The sequence below is a fragment of the Hemiscyllium ocellatum genome, chromosome 7, assembly GCF_020745735.1.
Source record: "Hemiscyllium ocellatum isolate sHemOce1 chromosome 7, sHemOce1.pat.X.cur, whole genome shotgun sequence".
Taxonomy (NCBI): domain Eukaryota; kingdom Metazoa; phylum Chordata; class Chondrichthyes; order Orectolobiformes; family Hemiscylliidae; genus Hemiscyllium; species Hemiscyllium ocellatum.
The window spans coordinates 23,454,889-23,481,706 of NC_083407.1; the positions used below are offsets into that span (position 1 = coordinate 23,454,889).

A 26,818-nucleotide genomic window follows, 5' to 3' on the forward strand; every position below is an offset into this window, starting at 1 on the left:
GACAGGCCAACAAGAGGTGAGGCCATACTGGATTTGGTTCTGGGTAACAAACCAGGCCAGGTGTTAGACTTGGAGGTAGGTGAGCACTTTGGGGACAGTGACCATAATTCGTTGACTTTTACTCGAGTGATGGAGAGGGATAAGTGTGCACTGCGGGGCAGCTATAACTGGGGGCAGGGAAATTATGATGCGGTGAGGCATGACTTAGGATGCTTGGCTTGGAAAAGTAGGCTTCAAGGGAAGGGCACAATCGATATGTGGAGCTTGTTCAAGGAGCAACTATTGAGTGTCCTTGATAAGTATGTACCTGTCAGGCAGGGAGGAAAGGGTCGTGTGAGGGAGCCGTGGTTTAATAAGGAATTGGAATCCCTTGTTAAAGGGAAGCGGGCGGCCTATGTAAAGATGAGGCGTGATGGTTCAGTTGGGGTGATTGAGAGTTATAAGGTAGCCAGGAAGGATCTAAAGAGAGAGCCAAGAGCAGCAAGGAGGGGACATGAAAAGTCCTTGGTTGGTAGGATTAGGGAAAACCCAAAGGCTTTCTATTGGTATGTCAGGAATAAAAGAATGACTAGGGTAGGAATAGGTCCAGTCAAGGATAGTAGTGGGAAGTTGCGCGTGGAGGCTGAAGAGATTGGGGAGACACTGAATAATACTTTTTGTCAGTATTCACTCAGGAACAGGACATTGTTGCCGATGTGAATATTGAATCACAATTAATTAGAATGGATGGCTTTGAGGTATGTAGGGAAGAGGTGTTGGAAATTCTGGAAAGGGTGAAAATAGATAAGTCCCCTGGGCCTGATGGCATTCATCCTAGGATTCTCTGGGAAGCAAGGGAGGAGATTGCAGAGCCATTGGCCTTGATTTTTATGTCTTCGTTGTCTACAGGAATAGTGCCAGAAGACTGGAAGATAGCAAATGTGGTTCCCTTGTTCAAGAAGAGGAGTAGGGATAATCCTAGTAACTATAGGCTGGTGAGTCTCACTTCTGTTGTGGGCAAAGTCTTAGAGAGAATTGTAAGGGATAGGATTTATGAACATCTGGATAGGAATAATGTGATCAAGGATAGTCAGCATGGTTTTGGGAAGGGCCGGTCGTGCCTCACAAACCTTACCGAATTCTTTGAGAAGGTGACTAAGGAGGTGGATGAGGGTAAAGCGGTAGATGTGGTGTATATGGATTTTAGTAAGGCGTTTGATAAGGTTCCCCATGGTAGGCTACTGCAAAAAATACGGAGGTATGGCATTGAGGGTGCGTTGGAGGTTTGGATTAGGAACTGGCTGGCTGGGAGAAGACAGAGGGTAGTAGTTGATGGTAAAGGTTCATCTTGGAGTGCAGTTACTAGCGGTGGTCCGCAAGGATCTGATTTGGGACCATTGCTGTTTGTCATTTTTATAAATGACCTGGAGGAAGGGCTAGAAGGTTGGGTGAGCAAGTTTGCGGATGATACGAAAGTCGGTGGAGTTGTTGACAGTGAGGAAGGATGTGGCAGGTTATAGCGGGATATAGATAAGCTGCAGAGCTGGGCAGAAAGGTGGCAAATGGAGTTCAATGTCGCTAAGTGTGAAGTGATTCACTTTGGTAAGAGTAACAAGATGATGGAGTACTGGGCTAATGGTCGGATACTTGGTAGTGTGGATGAGCAGAGGGATCTTGGTGTCCATGTACACAGATCTCTGAAAGTTGCCACCCAGGTAAATAGTGCTTTGAAGAAGGCATATGGCGTACTGGCTTTTATTGGTAGAGGAATTGAGTTCCGGAGTCCTGAGGTCACGTTGCAGTTGCATAAGACTCTGGCGGCCGCATCTGGAGTATTGTGGGCAGTTTTGGTCGCCATACTATAAGAAGGATGGGGAGGCACTGGAACGGGTACAGAGGAGGTTTACCAGGATGTTGCCTGGTATGGTAGGAAGATCGTATGAGGAAAGGCTGAGGCACTTGGGACAGTTTTCATTGGAGAAAAGAAGGTTTAGGGGTGACTTGATAGAGGTGTACAAGATGATTAGGGGTTTAGATAGAGTTGACCATGAGAACCTTTTTCCACGTATGGAGTCAGCTATTATGAGGGGGTATAGCTTTAAATTAAGGGGTGGTAGGTATAGGACAGATGATAGGGGTAGATTCTTTACTCAGCGAGTCGTGAGTTCATGGAATGCCCTGCCAGTAGCAGTGGTGGACTCTCCCTCTTTATGGGCATTTAAATGCGCATTGGATATGCTTATGGAGGATAGTGGGCTAGTGTAGGTTAGGTGGGCTTGGATCGGCGCAACATCGAGGGCCAAAGGGCCTGTACTACGCTGTATTTTTCTATGTTCTAAATAAAATTACGTAATTTTAGATTATAGCATCTACTAAAATGTTAAAGTATCAGCTTTATTTTTCAAAATGGCTCACTTTCACATTCTATTTATAATGGACAAACTGTGGGAATACAACAAATACCAACTTAGGAAATGTAGGTCACTCATTCTCTCAAGCCGCTCTGCCATTCAGTAACATTTTTGTGCTTCAAAGTCCACATTCCCATCTACCCCCAATAACCTTCGATTTCCTTGACAAAGATAGGTCTATCGCTGCCTTAAAAATAATTCAGTGACTATCTCTATTGCCTTTGGAACCAGAGAATTTCAGTCAGTGAAAAGCATTTCTGTCCTAAGAGGGTGACCATTAATTGCTAAATAGTGCAGCCTATTTCTGGACTCACCCACAAGAGGAAACAACTTTTCTACATTCACCTTGAAAAGACAACTCAGGATCTTATTTCCTGTTCAATAAAGTCATACCTCATTCATTTAAACTCCAACGGAAACATGCCCATTATAATACTTTCTTCATTAGACAGCCCACTCATCCCACATATCAACCAACTAAACTTCCTCTGAAGCACCACTGATTCATTAGCTATCTTCCTCAAATAAGACCACTGAAACAGGACACGGTATTACACATGTGGTCTCATTAATAACCTCCCCAATAAGTAAATCTCTTCAAGGCAAGAAACAATTAATCAGGAAAATCTCAAGTTAGATCCAGTTAACTGATCCCTAAACAGCTGTACACTAACTTTACTTAGAGCATGGTACACCAAATCCTCATTGTCTACAAGGAAAAGAAGCACACATTTATGCAGATGTTAGAAAATACAGCTTCTACTACCCTGTAACTCTCCTATTTGTCACAAATGGTCATGCATCAGGCTGGATGAGTCTATGAGGGAATCGTAATATCCACATGGATAGCATATCAGTAGATAACATGTAGTAAGTGAATGTAAAACTTTATTTTAAAATACACATTTCCAAATCTTAACGGAAAAAACAGAAAGCTTAAAAGTTCGCCACTTCTGTTTTTATTCCAGTCAAGTATCTATGACATTTTGCTATTTGTTTAAACACTTACTCAATGTGGTCAAAGCCAGACAAATTGGAAGCTCAGTGATCATTAAACTTACAATGCATGATGCAGTTGGACACAAAGATAGGTGAAGGGACAGGTGATGTTGAGGAAGAGGGAAGGCTGCAGAAAGACTTGAACAGGCTAGCAGAGTGGTAGATGGAATACAATATGGGCAAGTGTGAGGTTATGCACTTTAGTAGGAAGATAGGTGCAGATTATTTTCTAAATAGGAAAAGCTTCCAAAACCCTAAACACAAAGGGACTTAGTAGACCTAGTTCAGGATTCTCTTACTGTTAAGATCAGGTTCAGTTGGCAAGGAAGGCAAATACAATGTTAGCATTCATTTCTTGGATACAAGAGCAGAGATATACTGCTGAGCTTGTTTAAGGCTCTAATCAGACCCACATTTGAAATATTGTGAGCGGTTTTGGGTTCCACATCTAAGGAAGGAAGTGTTGGTGTTGAAAGGAGTCCAGAGGTGGTTTACAAGAGAGGAATCCTGGAGATGAAGGGCTTGACATAGGAGGTGGTGTTCAGGACTCTGGCTCTACGTCATTTGATGTAATTTAGAAGGATAAGAAGGGGGATCTGATTGAACCTTACAGGATGGAGAGGCCTGGATATAATGGACACTGAGATGGTGTTTCCGCTAGTAGGAGAGACTAGGACAAGTGCACAGTGTCAGAATGAAGGCACTACCCACTGGAACTGAGAAGCAGCAGCATTTTTTCAACCAGAGGGCAATTCATTGAATTGCCGTAGATGGCTGTGGAGGCCAAGTCATTAAGTGTATTTAAAACACTTGACTTATAAAGGGATCAAGGATTATGGGGAGAAGGTAACAGAATGGGTATGAGAATCATTTCAACCATCATCAAACGGCACAGCAGATTCAATGAGCCAAATAGCCAAATTCTGTTCCTTTATATCTTATGCTCTTGAGGCTTTTAAACAGTTCAATTCACCCACTAACAGTCTGGAAACTTAAAGAGCTCCTAAACCTCATCTATTCTCAACAAACATCCAGAATGTCTTAACATACACCAAATAACAGCATCTTATGATTATTGCTGAAAATATTTTGAAGTTCCGATGAGATTCACACAAGCAATTTGAACTCTGTCTAATCATAAACGTCAATGCTGCATTTCACTTTGGAAAAAAGAATACAAGCATGGACTACTTTCCAAACAGTGAGAAAATTCGTAAAGCCAAAGTACAAAGGGATCTGGGAGTGCTAGTCGAGGATTCTCTAAAGGTAAACATGCAGGTTGAGTCCGTGATTAAGAAAGCGAATGCAATGTTGTCATTTATCTCAAGAGGGTTGGAATATAAAAGCACCGTTGTGCTACTGAGACTGAATAAAGCTCTGGTTAGGCCCCATTTGGAGTACTGTGTCCAGTTTTGGTCCCCACACCTCAGGAGGGACATACTAGCACTGGAGCGTGTCCAGCGGAGATTCACACAGATGATCCCTGGAAAGGTAGGTCCAACAAATGAGGAACGGCTGAGGATCCTGGGATTGTTTTCATTGGAGTTTAGAAGATTAAGGGAAGATCTAACAGAAACTTACAAGATAATACATGGTTTGGAAAGGATGGACGTTAGGAAATTGTTTCAGTTAGGTGAGGAGACTAGGACCCGTGGACACAGCCTTCGAACTAGAGGGGGTAAATTCAGAACAGAAATGCAGAGACATTTCTTCAGCCAGAGTGTGGTGGGCCTGTGGAATTCATTGCCGCAGAGTGCAGTGGAGGCTGGGATGCTAAATGTCACAAGGAATTAAGGGCTACAGGGAGAATGCGGGTAAGTGGAGTTGAAATGCTCATCAGCCATGATTGAATGGCGGAGTGGACTCGATGGGCCGAATGGCCTTACGTCCACTCCTATGTCTTATGGTAAATTCAAACATGATTTAAGAACTCAATGTGAAAAATACTGAGTCATTGTCTGGCTGTGGCAGTGGCTCAGAAATGTTATCTGAAGTATGACTCTGCAAAGAAATGCTGGAGATATTTCACTTGCTGCAGTTAACAACATCTCTAACATTTGTTCATTCCAGTACTGTATGCAAAATGTTGGTTGGGTGATATAACATAGAGTACTTTAATTTGGTGATTTAAGAAAACCAATTGGGACTATATACATAACAGGCACTTATATAGGTTTACAGGTATAATTAATCTGTAATTTCAAGTCAAATATAACGTATTTCTAGTTACTTACAGGAATGAAGCATTATAGGTTACACATCACAAGCTCCACCTCCTAATGATATTTAGAAATGAATAAAATGGAAGAGATGCTCAACAGGTACAAAGGGAGCAAAACAATGGAGACCCTAGAGGAATACAGAAAATGCATGGGGGAACCTGAAGAAAGCAATTAATAGAGTAAATAAGGGATTGAGATAAAATTAGGGAGAATCCCAAGATAGGTTACAGGTACAAAAGGGGGTGAGAATAACCAGGTTAAGCCAGAGAACATTGGTAGAGTATTAAATGAGTTTTTCACATGTGTCTTTTTTTTGGGAGACGGAAAATGCAAGTACAGAATTCAATTAAATGACTTTGACATTCTTGAATAGATTGATACAAGCAGCAAGGGAGATATTGGAGATTTTGACAGACTTTAAAGTCGACAAATCCCCAGATCCAATGATTTGTATTGCAGATTGCTGTGGAAGACAAGGGAGGATATTAATAGCCCCAACCCAAATTTTTAAATCAACTCTGGTTACAGGGGAAGTACCAGAGGACAACTAATGAGGCACAAGATGAGTGGTAGAGAATCAGGAAACTGTAGACCAATGAGTATAACATTAGTGATAGGGAAACTATTAGAGAAAATAGAGAATGACAAAATTTATCTCCATTTAGAAAGGCAAAGTTTGATCAGGAATAGTCAGCAATGCCTTGTCAGAGGGAGGTCATACCTAACAAATCAAATGGATTCTTTGGCAGAGGCAACGAAGTGTTGGGTGAGGGTGGGACAGTTAATATAGTTTATATTTCAACAAGATATTTGACAAGGTCCTACATGGGAATCTGATAAAGGAGGAGAAAATCTCACTGCATCTAAAATTGGCTGAGTGACAGAAGACAGAGGGTGGCAATAAAAGGCTATTTGTAACTGGTGTGCAATGGTGTACCACAGATATCAACTCGCAGTCCTTAATTAACATTGTGCGCGTGCATGCTTATGCAAGAGAAATAACTAATTGGCTAGGTGGTTGACAGTGAGGTGGAAGCAGGACAGTGCAAACAGATTGGTAAGGTGGGCAGATCAGTGGCAGATTGAATTTCACACTGATAAATGTGAGGTGCACTTTGGAAAGAAGAACAAGACAAGGGAGTACTCAATGAATGGCAAGAAGTAAGAAGGCCAAAGGAACAGAGGGATCTCAGGGTACTTGTCTGGATTACTGAAGATGGTACAACAGGTTGATAGGGAATTTAAGAAGCCATCGAGGATGCTTGTCTTTCTTGTGCTTAGAGGGGATTTGAGGAAAAGTTCTTTTTTAAACCCAGGGGGGTGGTCTGGATGACAGAGAGTAGTTGAGGCAGGAAACCTCACAATCTTTAAACAGTACTGGATGAGCACTTGAAGAGCCACAACATTCAAGGCTATGGGACTAATGGAGTATTGGTGAAGAGAAAACAGCTACCATTTCGGGTCCAGTGACTCTTCCTCAAAAGTGATGGTAGCTCGGAAAATGTCAGTTTATACATTTTCCCAGCTACCATCAGTCTTGAGGAAGAGTCATTGGACCCTAAACGCTAACTCTGATTTCTATTCACAGATGTTGCCAGATCCGCTGAGTGTTTCCAGTAAATTTTGTTTTTGCTTCTGATTTACAGCAGCCATAGTTCTTTTGGGTTTTATGCGGTATTGATAGACTTTTGGCAGTTTAAACTTGATGGGCCGAATGGCCCTTTCTGTATTGTATAATTCTATGACCCTTAATTTACTGATGGCAGAGTTTTAAAAACAAAATCTGCATCTGAATTTGAACATCACTGAGGTTCCCAATTTAAAACGATCGAATTATGAATGCTCATACAAGTACTTATGAGCACAATCCCATATATGGTATTGTATGTTGAAGATCTGACATTTAAACATTGCCTGTGCTTACAAATGGCAGCTTTCCATTGTCCTGCAGTGTGCTCAACTTGTGAACAGACGCCTATTTGCAACCTGGGGACTGCCTGAGTTACAAATCTGACTATTGTCACTGATAGGGGCTTTTAACTCTTGCCCTTCTTCAGAATTCAAAGTATACAACTTTGAATTAAAAACTGGCCACTATTACACCTTCCAGACTACAACATTTCAAAATATCATCCCTTTCCTAAAAGGCAGAAATTACAACGTGACAAAGTGACAAAGTGTCAGCCACACCCAGAATTTCCACTCTCTTCTAAAAGGATATATTCCTTTTAGGAGTAGAGAGAGCGGAATAAATATAGCATATCAAGTTTCAAATGAATATAATCTGTGGAAAAAATACAAAATAACTTGCATGACTCTACTAATTCTGTGTATAAGAAATCTGAAAGTTTAGATTTTATTCTACATTGATTTTTCACTGGCACTACTGACTACAAGTTTAAGAATACCATCTGCAGAATTTTATTGCACATCTGGTTAATGAAAGAAAGAGATTAACAGGTAGGCGAATATCTTGAACAAATGCTTTCAAAACAGATTGCATGAAGAGTTACGGACCAATTAGAAGGAATAGGCTTTGCTGTGCTCTAATTTATTTTTATGCTTGAAGTGAAAACAGGGTAAACAATGTGAAAACACATAGCGATTTATACACCAGATGAATGTATATCAGATATTGTTACCTGTACCAGTCCTCAAGCCAACTGCAGACGATCCTGGTCTACGACTGGTACCAACCATACGCCGTGAACTGGGAGCTTTTGAAGATGTGGAGCTAGCAGAAGATGGCCTATTTCCATCCACCGAATCATCTTCATCAAAATTCTTATCTAGATTAAAGAATAAAAAATGAGGAAAATTTCCTCAACAAACACTCCAAAGTATGCTTCAATATAAAGCCATTCTCTACCTCAGCTGCCAATCAGAGGTGCCACTTTCAACAGTACACATCACTGCTCTATTATCTGGTGACCCCCATTTCTTTTCAAAATGACATCAGAAACACCTCTGAAAAGACTGCAAATTTCTGATCTTTTGTCCATTACATGTTCTACTCTCTTTACATTACATTTAGTGCATTTTAGTTCACTCACTCCTATGCTAAAATGTACAACTATCTCTTACAAGCACAAATTTTTTTGCAGATTAGTCTTCTCATCATCCTGCCCTTTAGCAGTCGCAATCACCTCCTCTCCTTCAACAAATTCTATTTGCAATCAATCCAGACAATGATCAATCATGCTCCCACGTGCTAGGAGCCTAAGCACACATTGTCCACTGAGCATTAAAACAAATACTCGTGATATGTTGGAGTGTGTGTGTCAGAGTCTAAACGGAATATTCAAGATGACCCAGTCTAATGGTGGAAAGATATTGTAACTCTGTTTCAAAGTCTTTAATGACAAAGGCACTATCAAAAAAAAAGGGACGTAATAGGCAATCTCTATTGCTATTAAAACCCACTGCAAGAGTCTGCTTCAAGCATCTCACGGGAGGCGTTAGCAGGACGGCTCGAACAGCTGTCATCAATTTCCTTTGACAAATAAAATGTCAGCTTCATTATCTATTCCAGACTCTTCTGACCTCAATATTAAACAGCTGCATGTTCAAAGGCAATATTAGTGCTTTTACTGGTACACCACATCAGATCATCTTTTTGGGAATCTGCGTATGAATTAAAACGTAAGTACTGTTTCTTAACCCACGTTTGACTAGATAGCCTCTTCATGAACTGCAGTAGAGGTCTAAACATCAATATGGATAATGAACAATACACAAAATTAACAATACACTAGATACCTTTTTAATCTAATTTCAAATATACTCTTAATATCATAAAAAAAGACACTTGCCCAGAGCATTTACTTTATATAAGACACTTAAAAACAGTTATAATTTAAAAAACGATATGCTTCAATAATGCAGAAAGCAATGCTTCCCCCACTGTCAAGAAAAAAATGCATCATTAGTTTCCCAGCAACACATGGTTCAGAAACTAGAAGAGGTCTGTGTGTTTAATAATAGTGAATCTATTTTTGAATAGGAGAGGATTTGATTGTGTCCCTAAAATATGGGTTTAATACATTCTTTAATTATATCAACATAATGTTCATTACAAAGCCAAACAACATGCGCTGCTGAAAGACAATTCTACCCACCAAATGTAGTCAGTCAAATCATTCAGAATCAACTTTCTACCTACCTGGTCTTAACAGAAAAATCACATCACATATGAACTTAGCTGCAAAGTAATCAGGACCCACACAATGTAACAATAAAGCAGCAGTGGAGTTGATGTTGAAGACAGGTGGATATGATAGGAACCCAACCACGATTTTTACACAATTACAGCTACAGATTGTGTCATGAGTTATCTCCTATACAATTATCCACTTATTCAAACATCATATCTATGTCCTAAACAGTTTGGAATCAGTGTCCAAGTGGGGGCAAGTTTTTAAAAAATCCCAATCAGAAACAAATAACCATGATCAGTGTTTGGATTTGACAAGTCCATCTGTGACATCACCGATCGACTGAGAGAGAGATGGTAATTATCCAAGCTGACGTGTACAGGGTGACTTCATGGAAAACCAATGGGAAGGTTTCTGTAGTAATAGTCATACACTCAAGTCGATGAACAGGAGATGTGGAGGACAGAGAGCAGGAAGGAATGAGGAGTGAGTCAGGTTTTATTTCGGGTATTTACTTCTGATATTTTACCAATAGAATCACAGTAATAATCCATTAACTTAAAACGTTAAAAAGAAAAGACATTTTTTCTCAAAAATAAAGCAGATAAATTGCATATTGAAGAAAACACTAACTTTAAAAGTAAACCATACTACTTAAAATTGAACTTTTATTTTCATAATTTTATCATCTTAAGCTTCTGAACAGAAAAATTATAAGGGATTAAATGCTTGAGAAATAGAGTAGCTGCATAAAATTTGTTCTGCCTCCTGACAGAAAACTCCACAATTGCAACTCGATAAGAATTTCCTTTTTGGCAATTCAATTCACAATTCAGTTAATGAACTCATTTGACTTCTGATTAAAAGTAAAAACATGAATTATAAAAATTAAAGCAACTGAAAGATTAAAAAGGAAATATTAAGCAAACAAAATATAAATACAGTAAAAATACAAACCAATTTTAAAACTTTTTCCATGGGGTGGGGTGGATGTGGGAAGCGGGAAGAGGTATAGTGGTAACATCATTGCATCTGTTTTTATCTACAAGACAAAGTTTTTGTTTAACACCTCAGCTATACCTCTAACTCCCGACTGGAAATCACCATATTGGAGCTTACTCCTCCTTTAATTAATCTTTACTTATAAATGCTTATTAAAAAAAAACTAGGAGATTCCCTTTTCCAATATTTTTCATGATCCCATTTTGTTTTTCGAACTTGCTTTTGCATTTCTGTTGTGAACATTCTGTATTCAGCATTGTTCTCAATCTTGTTTACTGCCCGATATTTAGCTTAAGCACAGCTTTTTCTCCTTTAACTTAATTTCTGTCTGCTTTGGCATCAGGGAAATCTGGATTTGTTTCCCCTTCCACTTATGAGGTAACAAACCTCAATGGGGTCTGAGCCATCTCCTCTTTAACAGTAACCTCCTGTTCAGCTATTATTTCTTTTTCCCACCAATCTTTGGTTCTAAATCTAAATCATGCAGTTCTGTTTTTGATCCAATGAAGTCAATTTTCCATCAGTTGATTACTCTCTCAGCACTGACTAATTTTATTTTGCACCATCACCCTAAACCTTACAATACAATTATCATTATCCAGTAAATGTTTCCCCACTTATCACATGATCTACTTGATCCACTTCATCATAAATCCTCTCTCATAAATTGGAAAATCAACTGAAATCTAACAATAAAAATTCCAATGATCTGATTACAAGTTAGACATAATAAAGTTTTAAATTGATATGTCACATTGAAATTGTTGTAAGGTCTATCACAAAACTAAAAGGGACAAAATATCACAGCTATTACATCGGTGCTTGATTCTAAAATTTTCAAATATGTGCAAACTATAGGGGGATAAAGATAGCTCTGCAATTAAATTGCAGACATACATTTATGAAACATCACTTTATAAGAAAGATGTCCTGAAACAGATTGCACATTTCATAAGTCTCAAATAACAAGTCGTAAATTTGAAATAGTAGTCAGATGATAATACATTCAAACTCAATTAAAATCCAAGTATTTTCTGCACGTTTGGAGATAAACTGTTCTTACTACCTAGTTCCATAGCAAATATAAAAAAAATTGATGGATGGATCTGTCAGAGGCTAATCACCTTAGCCCCAGGGTATCATTGCAGGAGTTTCTCAGGGGAGGATGCTTGATCCAACCAGCTTCAGCTGCATTCTGAACAACCTCTATTCGTCACTAAATCAGATACCAACCAGATATCCTAAATTAATCTAATCCCATTTGCCAACATTTGGCCCATATCCCTCTAAATCCTGCCTATTCACGTATCCATCCAGATGCCTTTTAAATGTTGTAATTGTATCAGCCTCCACCACTTCCTCTGGCAGCTCAATCCACACAAACACCATGCTCTGCATGAAAACGTTGCACTTGTGTCCCTTTTAAATCTTTCCCCTCTCACCTTAAGCCAATGTCCTTTAGCTTTGGACTCCCCTATCCTGGGAAAAAGACCTCGACTATTCACCCTATCCATGCCCCTCATAATTTTATAAACTTCTAGAAGGTCACCCCTCAGCCTCTGATGCTCCAGGGAAAATAGCCCCAGCCTATTCAGCCTCCTCCCTCTAGGTCATACCCTCTCTAACCCTGGCAACATCTTTGTAAATCTTTTTTACAACCTTTCCAGTTTAACAACATCGTTCCTACAACAGGTGGACCAGAATTAAATACAGTATTCTGAAAGTTGTTGAAACATTCTCTGTAAGGAAGAAGGTATTTGGCCCAAATCAGATAGAAGGTTTAGGGCTTTGTTGTTTCAGATACAATTATATAAACTTAGATTAATAAGTTTCAGAAAGATATGCTCAAAAACAGTTCAGTTTTATATCTTAAAAGCATGCATGAAATAATGTGCATTAGTTTGCATGGTTATTTTGAGTTTGAATTTGCTTTAATATCAACAATTATTGTAGAGTCATACATGGATCTTCTAAATATAGGATACTGATAGGCATAGGAGAAAGTGAGGACTGTAGACGCCGGAGATCAAAGTCGAAAAGAGTGCGCTGGAAAAGCACAGTAGGTCAGGCAACATCCCAATTAAGGGCTTACGCCTGAAACTTTGATTCGCCTGCTCCTCGGATGCTGCCTGATTTGCTGTGTTTTTCCAGTGCCACACTTTGATACTGATAGACTTAGTTGATCATTGGAATGATAGTTAATCCCTAGAAGATGACAATGTATGTACTAAGCAGACACACTAATTGCTTTGCTGGTGCCATCTCATCTTGGTATGGATCTGAGGAAGGGGTTAAACTAAGAGAAACAAGCTCTAATATGCCGCATGTTAGGTTAGTTGAATGCATGATGTTGGAGGACATTAGGATGGATAAAGGATTGGCTTACTAATAAAAAGACAGATTTTGGAATGTGGGGGCCATTTTCAAAAATGGAATATCACAAGAATCAGTGCTGGGGCCACAGTTATTCACAATATATATTAATGGCTTGGATGAGGAAAGTACATGTACTATAACCAACGGTTGAAGATGACATGAACATAGTGGAAGGCAAACATTTGGTCTTAATAAAGGATTGATTTCATAACATGATCAACCTGTGAAAAGAGTGATTCAGGGAACGTTTGGAAGTAATTACACTCAGATAATCATCGCTTTAAAGAAACAAAATAGAAATTGAACATACACTAAATACCCACTCAAACCAAGACTGATTATGGATTATACGTGCACTGTGTAGGCATCACCCAGTCAATTATGAATCTATTCATGCAATGTCTGAATTAAATGAGCATTCAAAGAAATTTTAATCATGCTATCTATTGTGGTTTGGAAGGGGTTAATAAAGGGCAATATTTTGGTAGTTGCAGGTGTGCAGAAGAGGAGGAGGAAACAGCACCCCAGCCAACTGAGGATTCGTGTTCCACTTTGGAGTGGCAATGTCCACTACTTGATTAAGTGTCACTTCTATTGTACTTGTTGTGATAATTTAATAAATTGGCAAACTTTGTCTAAACACACTTAAACCTCAAGTGGTCTCATGTTTAGCGTGCGCGACAATTAAAGTTCAATTAGTTTGAGGAATACTGGAATGCCATTCTGAGAAAATTATAATTATTGCAGTAAACCTTCGTGCAACTTCAAATATTTTTTGCATAACATTGCTACACAAGCTGCTACACATTAACTGACAATAATGATTTACACAGGAACACACTTGACTACCAAATAAGCACTGCCAAAAATGTTTTAGACAGACATTTCCTTCCAGATGCATAATTATCAAATATCTGTCAAACATTGTTTGCTAACCAAGACATTTTTGTTTGCAATTCATTTCTTATTCAAGCCCAAGTCATTCATCAGATTTCATATTCTCTATTGCAAAAACCACCGACAGCCACCTTGGCCTCACTCCAGCATACTTGTTGCTGAGGCCGTTATCCAAAGCCATGTCCAGACCCGACCAATTCAACACACTCCCACCATCCATAAACTTCAACTTCCTCAAAACTGCTTTGCATATTCAATACAGCACCAAGTTACACACAAACAGCTCCGTCTTTCCTGATCTGCATTTGCTCTAAATTCCACATGCTATCAATGCAAAATTCTTTTTGAGCTTTAAATTCCCTTCATGGATCTTAGCAAGGCATTTGATAAGGTTACCATGGTAGGCTCATTCAGAAAGCCAGGAGGCATAGGCTACAGGAACATTTGGCTGTCTGCATACAGAATTGAGTAGTCCATAGAAGACAGAGGCTGGTAGCTGATGGAAAGTATTCAAACTGGAGCTCAGTGATAAGCAGTGTTCCGCAGGGATCTGTTCTGGGACTGCTGCTCTTTGTGTTTTTATAAATGACTTGGATGAGGAAGTGGAAAGGTGGGTTAGTAAGTTTGCCGATGGCACGAAAGTTGGAGGAGTTGTGGATAGTGTGGAGGGATGTTGTATGTTGCAACAAGGCATTGACAGATGGACTGAGAAGTGGCAGTTAGAGTTCAACCTGGAAAAGTATAAAGTGATTCATTTTGGAAGGTCAAATTTGAATGCAGATTACACGGTTAAAGGCAGTATTGTTGTCAGTGTGGAGGAACAGAGGGATCTTGGAATCCACGTCCACAGATCCCTCAAAAGGTGCCACCCAAGTTCAGAGGGTTGTTAAGACGACACATGGTGTGTTGGCTTTCATTAGCAGGGGGATTGAGTTTAAGAGCCGCAAGGTTATGCTGCAGGTCTATACAGCCCTGGTTAGACCACATTTGGAATATTGTGTTCAGTTCTGGTCACCTCATTATGGGAAGGGTGTGGAAGCTTTAGAAAAGGTACAAAGGAGATTTATCAGGATGCTGCCTGGACTGGAGGGCATGTTTTATGAAGAAAGGTTGAGGGAACTAGGGCTCTTCTCATTGCAACGAAGAAGGGTGAGAGGTGACTTGAGATTTACAAGATGATGAAAGGCATAGATAGAGTGAATAGTTACAAGGACATAGGTGATTGGAGGACAGATTTGGGGAGATATCAGAGGTAGGTCTTTACACAGAGAGTGGTAGGTGGTAATAGAGTCAGATACATCAGGGACATTTAAACGACTCTTGGATAGGCACATGGATGACAGTAACGTGAAGAATATGTAGGTTAGTCTGATCTGGAGTAAGATAAAAGACTGGCACAACATTGAGGGCTGAAGGGCCTGTACTGTGCTATACTGTTCTATATCCTATGTTCTTTCCTCATAAAACAATCCACTATTCCCGATACTCATCTCGTTAACATTCTCTAAACTAGCATTTTTTTTTAAAAGAAATCAAAACTATAAGCAGTACAGGCTAGTGATGAGGTTGGTTGTCACTAGAAAATGAAAGGAAATGACAGGCCATATGAATGTCACTTTGTACTAAGGAATTAAGCGAGCAGGAAAAATTGATAGTAGGACAAACTTACATAGCATTCAGAATAAAGTGCAAATTTTTAGAATGTAAATAGAAACAAACATTGACTCTATTTCTTTCTTTATGGACACAGTCGCCCAAGGCTGCAAATTTTGTGTTCTTTCAGTTTTGCTTGTTCTTGACTTTTTAGTCAACTTTTTATTCGTGGTGCATTGACCTTTTTATCCTTTAATGAACCGTCTGGTTTGTCAAGAGCAAAATACTGTGTTTGCTGGAAATCTGATATAAACACACAATGCTGGCAGATCTGGCAGCATCCATTGAAATGGAAACAGAGCTAATGTTTCAAGTCCAGCGTGACTTCTTCAGGAAGCATTTATATTTATCATTGAAGGATAAAAGATTAGCACATTGTGAGCGGAGGGGGGTTGCTGGAGGAGCTTAAAAACTGCAGAGAAGTTTCTCAGAGAAACGAAGACAAATAGTAAACATACTACAACATTTAAAAGGAGTCTGGATTTAAATGGAAGGGTTGAGAGGGATATGGGCCAAATGCTGGGAAATGGGGCTCAATTTAGTTAGGATATCTGGTTGGCATGGACAAGTTGGACTAAAGGGTCTATTCCTGTGCTATGGGTATGATTTAGTAGCAGTTACTGAGACATTATTACAGGGGTCCAGAAGTTGGAGCTGAATGCCTACTAATACTCTGTTTTGGACAGATAAGACAGAAAGGAAAAGGAGGTGCTGCAACTTTGTTACTAAAGGAAGGGATCAGTGTTACATTGGAGATCAAGACACTGAATCAGTCTCAGTGGAAAGAACAAACTGCGAGGGAAAACAAATGCTTGGTGGAAGTAATCCACAGATCCCCTGACAGCAGTTCCACAAGGCAATAAACCTCGAAACATTGTAGATTGTAAGAAAGGTATGATAACAATCATGGGCGATTCAAATATACAGAGACTGGATTAATCAAACAGGCAACAGCAGCCTCAAGTGAGAAGTCAGAGAGTATTAGAGATTGGTTCCCTAACATATTTCTCCAAGAAACAACGAGGGAGAAGGCTATTTTGGATTTACTATTGTGTAATAAGGTAAGATTAGTTGATTATCTCATGTAAAGGATCCTTTAGGAAAGACTGATCATGGCATGCTGAAATTTCAACTTCAGTTTCAGGATGAGAAACTGGAGCCAACATTAGTTTTCTGGTGTTAAAAGAGATAATTAGATAAGCACAGACATATTTAGCCTTAAGGGACTGGGCAGAAAGATTGAGAGATGATAGTTGAACAGTGATATATATTTAAGAAAATATTCAATTCCTCCCAAATAAATATATCCCAGAAAGGAAGAACGATTCTAAGAGAGGGAGGAAAAATGGGAAAGCAAGAAAGTTAAAGATAACACCAGGACAAAACTAAGGTATATCACATTGCAAAGGTAAGTGAAAACAAAGACCAAAAAAGGGTTACTAAACCAGTAAAAAACAAACTAAAAGGTTAATTATAAATGATGACAAGTGCAAAATATAAAAACATCAACAGCAAAAAGATTATAGCTAAAATGAGCATTGGCCCCTCAGAGCACAAGACTGCAGAGTTGACAGTGCAGAAGAAAGATTTGCACAGGCATTAGAACAATATTTGCTTCAGTTTCCAGATCCTCCATCATGTAAATCTATCACAGAACATCGACCCTACAAAGAAATTCCACGCAGACCAATTACCTTATCCTATTCCTGTAACCCTGCATTTCCCATGGCTAACCTACCTTGCCTGCACATCTCTGGACACTATGGGCAATTGGCATGGAAAAATCCATCTAACCCACATATCTATGGACGATGGGAGGAAACCCCCACAGACACGGTAGAATGTGCAAGCTCCACACAGTTACCCACAGCTGGAATTGAACATAGGTCCCTGGTGCTCAAAGCAGCAGTACTAACCACTGAGTCGACCCATCCTGATATGACAGGTAATGTCATGTAGAAATTACAGAAATGGAGGAACATAAAACTATTATTTTCACTTAAGAAAAAGTACTGATCAAACTATTGAGATTAAAGGCAAACCAGTCCCCATGGTCTATATCAGACAATCTTACAGGAAGTGGGAGCAGAGATAGTTGTCCCTTAGGTCTCTTTTGTATCTTTCCCCTCTCACCCTAAACCTATGCCCTCTAGTTCTGGACTCCTCCATCCCAGGAAAAAGACATTGTCTATTTATCCTATCCACGCCGCTCATGATTTTATAATCCTTTATAAAGTCACCCCTCAGCTTCCAGGGAAAACAGGCCTAGCCTATTCAACCTCTCCCTTTAGCTCAAATCCCTTATAACTCTTTTCTGAATCCTTTTAAGTTTCACAACATCCTTCAGATATGAAGATGACCAGAATTGCATGCAATATTCCAACAGGGGCCTAATCAATGTCCTATACAGCCACAACATGACCTCCTAACTCCTGTACTCAATACTCTGACCAATAAAGGAAAGCATACCAAACGCCTTCTTCACAATCCTGACTACCTGTGACTCCACTTTCAAGGAACTGTGAACCTGCACTCCAAGGTGTCTCTGTTCAACAACATTCTCCAGAATCTTACTATTAAGTGTATAAGTCCTGCTAAGATTTGCTTTCCCAAAATGCAGCACCTCATATTTATCAAAATTAAACTCCATCTGCCACTCCTCAGCCCATTGGCTCATCTGATCAAGATCCCATTGTAATCCCAGGTAAGCTTCTTTGCTGTCCACTACACCTCCTATTTTGGCGTCATCTGCAAACTTACAAACTTAAGCTCACATCAAAATAATTTATATAAATGATGAAACATAGTGGATCCAGTACCAATCCCTGTGGCACTCCACTCGTTCCAGACCTCCAGTCTGAAAAACAACCCTCCACCACTACCCTCTGGCTTCTACCTTTGAGCCAGTTCTATATCCAATTGGCTAGTTCTCCCTGTATTCCATGAGATCTAACCTTGCTAACCAGCCTCCCATGGCGAATCTTGTCGAACGCCTTACTGAAGTCCATATAGATCCCGTTTACTACTCTGCCCTCATCAATCCTCTTTGGTACTTCTTCAAAAACCTCAATCAAGTTTGTGAAAAATCATTTCCGATGCACAAAGCCATGAGAATCCATGCTTAAGAAATTAGTAACAGGATACTTGGAAAGTCAGTACACAATCCAGAGTTAGAATTTATTTTTAAACAGATGGGTAAATTATGTTTGACTAAAGTTATCAGAGTTCTGGGTTTTTCAAAGGTGCAACAAGAAAAGTTGATGGGAGTCCTACAGATGCAGTATAGCTGAACTTCCAGAGGCATTTGATAACATGGCACGCAAACCATTAATACACAAGGCGAGACATGTGGGGTTGGGCAAATACATTCGTCTGGACAGAGGACTGGCTAACCAAAAGAAAGACAAAAGTCTGGATACATGGGTCATTTTCTGATTGGCAAACTGTAACTAGTGGGCTACCACAGGGTTCAGTCCTCAGGCACCAACTATTTACAACCTGTGCTCATGACTTGTATGCAGGGATAGAATATAATATAGGTAAATTGGCAGATGACACTAAAATAGGCAGGAAAATATGCTGCAATGAAGAAATAAGAAATTTACAAATGGATATGGGTAGACTTGGTGAATAAGCCAAAATGTGGCAGATGGAATTAAATGTGGATAAGTGTTCAAGTTATTTAATTGGTCATAATAATAGAAAGGAAACTTCAAAATGCTTCAGTCCAGAGGGATGTGTGTGTCCTTGTGTACGAGTCACAGAAAGCAAGCATGCAGGTATCGCAGATAATAACGAGGGCAAATGGAATTTTGGCATTTATTGTGAAAGAAATGGTTTGGTCTTGGTACCCTTACTTGAGGAAGATTGGAATTGCATTGGAAACATTCTGAGAGGTGGTACGGTGGCACAGTGGTTAGCACTGCTGCCTCACAGCTCCAGAGACCCGGGTTCAATTCCCGACTCAGGCAACTGTCTGTGTGGAGTTTGCACAAATTGAGGGATGATAGATTTAAGACAGGATGAAGGGCTTATGCCTGAAACGTCGAATTTCCTATTCCTTGGATGCTGCCTGACCTGCTGTGCTTTAACCAGCAACACATTTTCAACTGTGATCTCCAGCATCTGCAGACCTCATTTTTTACCCTACAACATTTAAAAGCCATGATGTGGAGGTGCCAGTGTTGGACTTGGGTGGACCAAGTTAAAGATCACACAACCACCAAGTTATAGTCCAATTGCTGAGATGTCACCTTTCTTTTATAAAACCTTATGTTATATTGAGAATGTTACTTGAAAGAAGTTCTGAGATTTACATATTAATGAACCTGCAACCCATTCGAAAAGGGGAAAGACTTGACAGCAATCTCGGTTTGTTCAATATATCATTTCAGTGGTATGACACTGTGACCTTCTGCTAAAAATTCTGTGTGCTATAATCCTATTCCACAGCTACCTGGAGCAGTGCTCCAAAAGCTGGTACTTGGAAATAAACCTGTTGGACTATTACCTGGTGTTGTGTGATTTTTAACATTTAAAAGTTAACTGGATGGGTATGTGAATAGGAAAGGTTTAAAAGGACATGGGCCAAAAGTTGGCAAACAGGACTAGATTTATTTAGGATATCTAGTCGGCTTGAACAATTTGTACCAAAGGGCCTTTTTCCATGCTGTAAGGCTGTATGACTCCATTGATACAACTTACATATTATACAGCATGTCATGAAACTGCCCCAACATGTTTCGCAAGTACTTTGCAAAACAAAACAATGAGACACCAAACCAGAATTCGTTCAGTCAGATAAAAACAGTGAGGACTGCAATCATTAGAACTAAGTGCCAAATTCAGTTTGAGCGACAGGTATGTTTTAAGACAGTGCGTCACATATTATTTAACTTAAGTGTTGGAAGTCTTTAATAAATGCCATTTCATTAACTCAATAACGGTCAGCATTTTATTGCACTTTAAGCACCCTTTGTATTTAAAATCACAAGAAGCAATTTAAAGAATCATCATGTAGTCTAGGATTTAAAATAAATATGAATTTAAAGTTCATTATTACAAGATAGGTACCATTATTTTGATCATGGATCAGACAATTTAATGATTCAAGATTCCACATGACACAAGTGGTTTTTTTTCCCCCAAATGGAAACATCGCAGTATCTTGTATGAAATGATTTCATGGAATCCACTCTATTACATTCCCAACTATGGTGTGTTGTGGTTTTGAGACATACTTGGCATAATCTGGGCACTTGCTTACTTCTTGCTGCATTATACATTGCTAAGGAATCAAGTTGGAAGCAATTTTATTGTTTTTAAAATTGACTTTCTTGACTGTGCAGATAGTGCCATATACATAGAGCATAGAACAATACAGCACAGAACAGGCCCTTCGGCCCACGATGTTGTGCCGAACATTTGTCCTAGCTTAAGCATCTATTCATGTACCTATCCAGTTGCTGCTTAAAGGCCACCAATGATTCTGACTCTGCCACTCTCACAGGCAGCGCATTCCATGCACCCACCACTCTCTGGGTAAAGAACCTACCCCTGACATGCCCCCATACCTTCCACCCTTCACCTTAAATTTATGTCCCCTTGTAGCACATGAGCCAGCATCATGGTATTAACCAACTTTCATTAATGCCAATATTTATATATACACACACTGAAAGGCATTTTAGTTGAACCTGAACTGAATTTTCATCACAAAACATGCATCTTCCAGTTGCCATTAATGATTAAAAATGGAAACCATGCTGACTTTTACTGGATACAACTTTTACTGGCCCAGTCCTGGAAATATTAGTTCCATATTTGGCAACATTGTCATTGAGCTGGCTGCAAGTTATGCAGAATCAAACTGAGGAGATGCCTGCTTTATGTATAGGTTAACACCCTGCCATTATTGAACCAAAATGGGAAACATTGTTGCAGAAATCATGCCCTTGTGAGGTCGTAGTTTTTCTGAAAAAGAGCATTTTGTTCCCTTTGTCCTATTATTTAGAGTACCCAAAGTATTTCACAAATATGCAATTTACAATTTTTATATGTGGAAACAAATCAAATAAAAAGAAAATATAAATTGTTGCTGAAAGCACTTACAGCATGAACTAAAATAAAAATGATTCAAGTTCAAGAACACATGGACAGTGAAATAATTTACCAATTGTATAATGTTTGCTGACAAGTCAGAAGACACAAGTTGTTATTTTAGTTGGTCACTTCTGCTCTTTCTTGACTTGCCTGACTTCACCTATGTAATGGGGGGATTTTCTTCAGCCAATACATGAAGTAGATTGAGTCACTAGGTCACAAATGGCTTATTCTATGTCACTTGCAGAATCATATAGTGCAGAGACAAATGCTACTCTCAAATACACCAGTCCCAGTTTTCAGCATTTGTGTCCCACAGCCTTGAATGTTATGACATGTGCTTATCCCAAGTGCTTTTTAAAAGGTTCTGATATCTAGGCCTCAACTATGCTCCGAGGCTGTGAATTGCAGATTTTCACCACCCTCTGGATGAAAAAATGTTTTCCTCAAGTCCCCTCCACAAATCCTGCCTTTCACCTTAAAATTATGGACCCTTGTTATTGACTCTTCAACTAAGGGGAACAGCAGCCTTCCCTCCACTTTGTGCACACCCCTCGTAATTTTAAACAACATTAGCTTCTCTTACCTCCCCACCCACCCCAGAAAACAACCTGAGCTTATCTGGCCTCTCTTCAAAAGTAATCTGCTCCATGCCAGGCAACATTTTGGTAAAGACAAAAACAGAAATTACTGAAGAAACTCAGATCTGGCAGCATCTGTCAGGAGAAAGCAGAGTTAGTCAAGTCATTGAGTATTCCCTTACCTTGTTTAATTTTCCAATATGAAATTCCATCTACCACTGATATGCCCTTGTGGCCAGTCTACACTCTCCTTAAACCATGAACTTCTTCCTCACTATCAACCACCCAGCCAATCTTCATGTCATCTGCAAACTTAATAATTCCTCATCCCACCACATTTTCTTCGATCATACAGTTTCTGATGTCAGCACTTCATAAAGTGAAACCAAAATTAGATGCTTCAATATCACACCGGTTATGTATTATAAATTACAAGGTCAATTTTGCACTAAAGGTTACATTTTAGGGAAAATAAAATGGTTCAAGGATTATTATTTGACTTAAAAGAAAACAGTGAAACTAAGATTCCCCAAAATCTAGCTGCTTTGTAAATTTCATTAAGAAATTTCTGCAAATTGTACCAAAGATTATACAATTTATGTTTCCATGCAGAGGTAGAGCTTTATTTCAAGACCAGTCCGATCTCATGGTTGGATAATGCAAAATAGTGAACTGCCAGCTTTAGACACATTTGGTGTTTTTTTAAAGAAATTTCGCTTATTGCATGAAAAGAATATTTAACACTAAGGAGTGAAAATATGAACAACATTACCACAAGATCAATTTCTTACTACTGCATAGCTGCAGCATAGAACAGGTAATTACATGTTTCAAGTTGCTCCATTACTACAACTATAAGTTTTAAAAGTCATACGTTTTCAAACTAAAGTCATTATTCTCACTGTCACTGTAGAATACCACAGCTATAAGACACTGAATCAATAATCTTATGTGAGAGAGAGAGAGAGAGAGAGAGAGAGAGAGAGAGAGAATATAGCCAACTTCTGCATTCAGCAACAACCAAGGAAATAATACGCATATTCAATCATCTCTCTATACCAATATTCATACTGACTCGAAGACTTGGGCAGTATGAGCAATAAAGTCGCACAGCAAGCTGTTATGATATGGAGTATACGGTTTGAAAGAGGTGAACGCAGTAGTAGCTTTCAAAGAGAAATTGGATATACACTTGTAGAGAAAGAAAAAACAAAGTTATTGGAAAGGATAGGGGAACGGGTATAATTGCTGAGTCATGTCAGGCAGTACAAACTTGATAAACCAAATTAAGTTTGTGCTGCTTTACTATTTCACGATTTTCATTTTGAATTTATGACATGCATTAATAACTTATGAACCACACAGAAGCTGATGAGAAAACAAGTCAAAACAGAAAAATTAAATCTCTAAAGAACTGCAAATTGGGTTCTCCCTTTCCTTCAGGAGATCAAAATAAGAATGTAATAAATAGGTTCAATTTACAAATAATCTAGCGATTTCAATCATGTAAAGTATACATTTCCAGGAGTATTTCCAAGATGTCGAGTTTATTTACAGCATTTAAACACCACAGTATATATTACAATACAGATTTTTATTAAACTAGTGATTGCATATCTTGCTTACACAATATTGCTTCATGCTGTAACTTTGCCTCCAGGCCTTACAGAAACACATCCAATTACTAAATTACATTTGAGTCTGATATTTTTTACAAAAGCAATAATTGACTTGAACAGCCTCTGGAATTATAACTTCATAGATTTTTTTGAACCTGTATTCAGAATGATCCAAACAGGAGAAAATAGAAATAAAGTTAATAGCTGAAAAGATAAATAACTTGTATTTGTGTAGCTCCTTCAATATGAAACATACCAAGACATTTCATGGTGTAATACTTCTTTGATATCTTGGAGGATTGTGGGCTAGAGGAGATTACAAAGTGGCTGTGGAGAGAATGCGAGGTCAAAGGGGAATTTGAAAGCAAAAGATGAGAATTTTAAATCAATATGTTCTTAGCCCAAATGTAGATCAGAAAGCACATGGGTAAATTAGGCATGGGACATGGTGAAATTTAAGACAGTTTTGGGTACAGTGAGACACACCAATGAATTCAACGCTTGAATAGTCAAGTATAGAGTTAGTAAATGCACAAATGAGCATCTCAACAGATAAAGCAAAATCAAGGTAAAGTCAAGTAATACTACAGGGTGAAAGCAGTGGCCTTAGGTGCCACAAACGTACATTTGAAGCTCATCTCAAAGTCAAATTAAACACCAGAACATCATTCGTACTTGTCAGAAAGAGAGATGGAATGTAAGGAGTATTTTTGGTGCTTGCAATATTTAATCGAAGGAAATTTCAACTCATCTAGTACCAAATATCAGAGAAGTAATCAAAAAATTCCAACAATGACAGTTCAATCTGAGAGAGATGGTATTGAAATAAAACAAGATGCTATCAGCCTACACGTGAAAACTGATGCAGTGTTTTCAGATGATATGATCAAGGAACAGTGTGAAGATGAGAAATAGAAGATTTCCAAGAATAGATCCTTAGGGGACACCAGAGTTAGAGACAACCATGCAGGAGTGGAAATTGAAGCCATGTTTGTTGAAATGTGGAGGCTGGTATAGTTTAGAAAAGCAGGCAACCATAATGTTGAATGGTGTTGCTCTCTGACATCAATAAATAAAGCAGATGGCAATTTCACAGACAGCAGGAGTCAAATCTGAGCCTGCTGCTGTCGTATTAAATATCAGCTCAATAAGTACATTAAAACTGCTGACCTCAACCCTCCCAGATGAGGACGTGACTGCAAGTGATAGCCAAGAGAGCAGGAAAAGGTCTTAATTTTAATCCTCATTTTATCTTCTCCACAGGATCTTATTCCCGACATAGGGGTGAAAGAAATAACCATTCAAAAAAAACCAAAAACTTAAATTAACAGTAAATTTCTTTAAATGAAGTCAACATGCAACTCTTGCATTCAAAGAGCAACAAAAATAAATTTTGTAAATAACTTTCAAACATTTTTTTAAAGAATCAGACCAATGCCTGGTAACAATGCACAAATTGAACTTAATATTCACACACAAGATGCTGGAAACAGCTGATGCAAAGTAGCTATCAAGTTAATAGCGTTATTCTCACTGTGTACAATCTCAACAAGTTACAAGGTAATCTATCAAGTCATGTCCAACAAGATAGCAGATCCACTGTACTTAATGTCCTGCAAAGTAAACAAATTCTACAAACTCACAAATGAATGATCCCTCATGAATGATCCCTCAACTAAGATATGCTCTAAATGTACAAAAACGTAGAAAGGAGCTTAATCATTCTAATTATTAAGGAGATGGTCTCTACAAAATTCAACAGACTATCAATAACTTATTAAATTGTCCCCATGCATTAACATTTCGAAGTTTGTTTTAGAAATACTTTAAAGGGATAATCAAGTAAATTTATAACCTACAAGTATTTGTTGCTGGCTGGAGACAAACAATACATCACAATGGAAAATTTCTGAAGTCTAAAGGAATCAAATGGAAATTTAGCAGAATTATGTTAAAACTGCACCCTAGAATTCTACAAGCTATTAAAAGCACTCAGAACAAAATTAGCCAATATTTATATCAAAATATATCAAAGTAAATAAACAACTGACATCTGATACTTGTATTTTGAAGCAGTTATGCGTTAGTCATGATTTGTTGAGTTACCTTATTTTAAAAACCAGCTCCCAACAGAACGATGTACATTTCTTATGTAGAAAATAACTCATGAATTCAGTCAACAGAAAAGGATAAATCATTTCTTCTGTTAACTATAAAGGCCAACTACCACACGTGTTTTTTAACTAATATGTGTATTGTCAAAAATTGAAATTTTTTTTACAACTGTACTCAGCATCTTTTTTCTTCATTTTACTTGACATGTCTGTTGATTCTTTCAAATACTAAACTTACGCATATCAATTATCGCTGACAAATTATGCATCTGATTTTAAACTGGCAAATTTCAGTTTAAATCTTACCTTCACCAATAGTCATATCTAACACCAGTCTACACAATACAGTGCTCAGTGTTAGCTCTGAAGTCAGAGGATTTAGTGTCAACAGGGTAAAATTCAATCAAACCCTCCCCAGTCAAACAGACACCAACTGTCAATCAACATCAATGTTAACGACGCCAACTTCTTTTCAAACAAGGGTCAACATTTATAGTGAAAGCCCAACCTTCAAATTAACCCAGCTCTCAATATTTCCTTCATTTGATGGTTTATAATAGAACAAAACGTGGAGAACTGGGTTGGCCCAGAAAATGTACGCTGTACAACATCTTTTCAAAAAGCAATCCTTTTCCCCAACATGAAGATTGGGAGCACTGAAACAAACTATTATTTTTCATACAAACTCAAATATCTAGAGTCTCTTCTT

At 38.6% G+C, this 26,818-nt stretch overlaps 1 protein-coding gene across 1 annotated transcript in view; it reads right to left on the reverse strand.

The window, feature by feature from the left end:
* Positions 1-26,818, reverse strand: part of clasp1a (cytoplasmic linker associated protein 1a) — a 328,274-nt gene that overhangs the window by 175,742 nt on the left and 125,714 nt on the right. Inside the window, exon 9 of the mRNA XM_060827050.1 lies at positions 8,254-8,400. Coding sequence (XP_060683033.1) covers positions 8,254-8,400 — 147 coding nt within the window. The remainder of the gene's footprint in view (positions 1-8,253; positions 8,401-26,818) is intronic.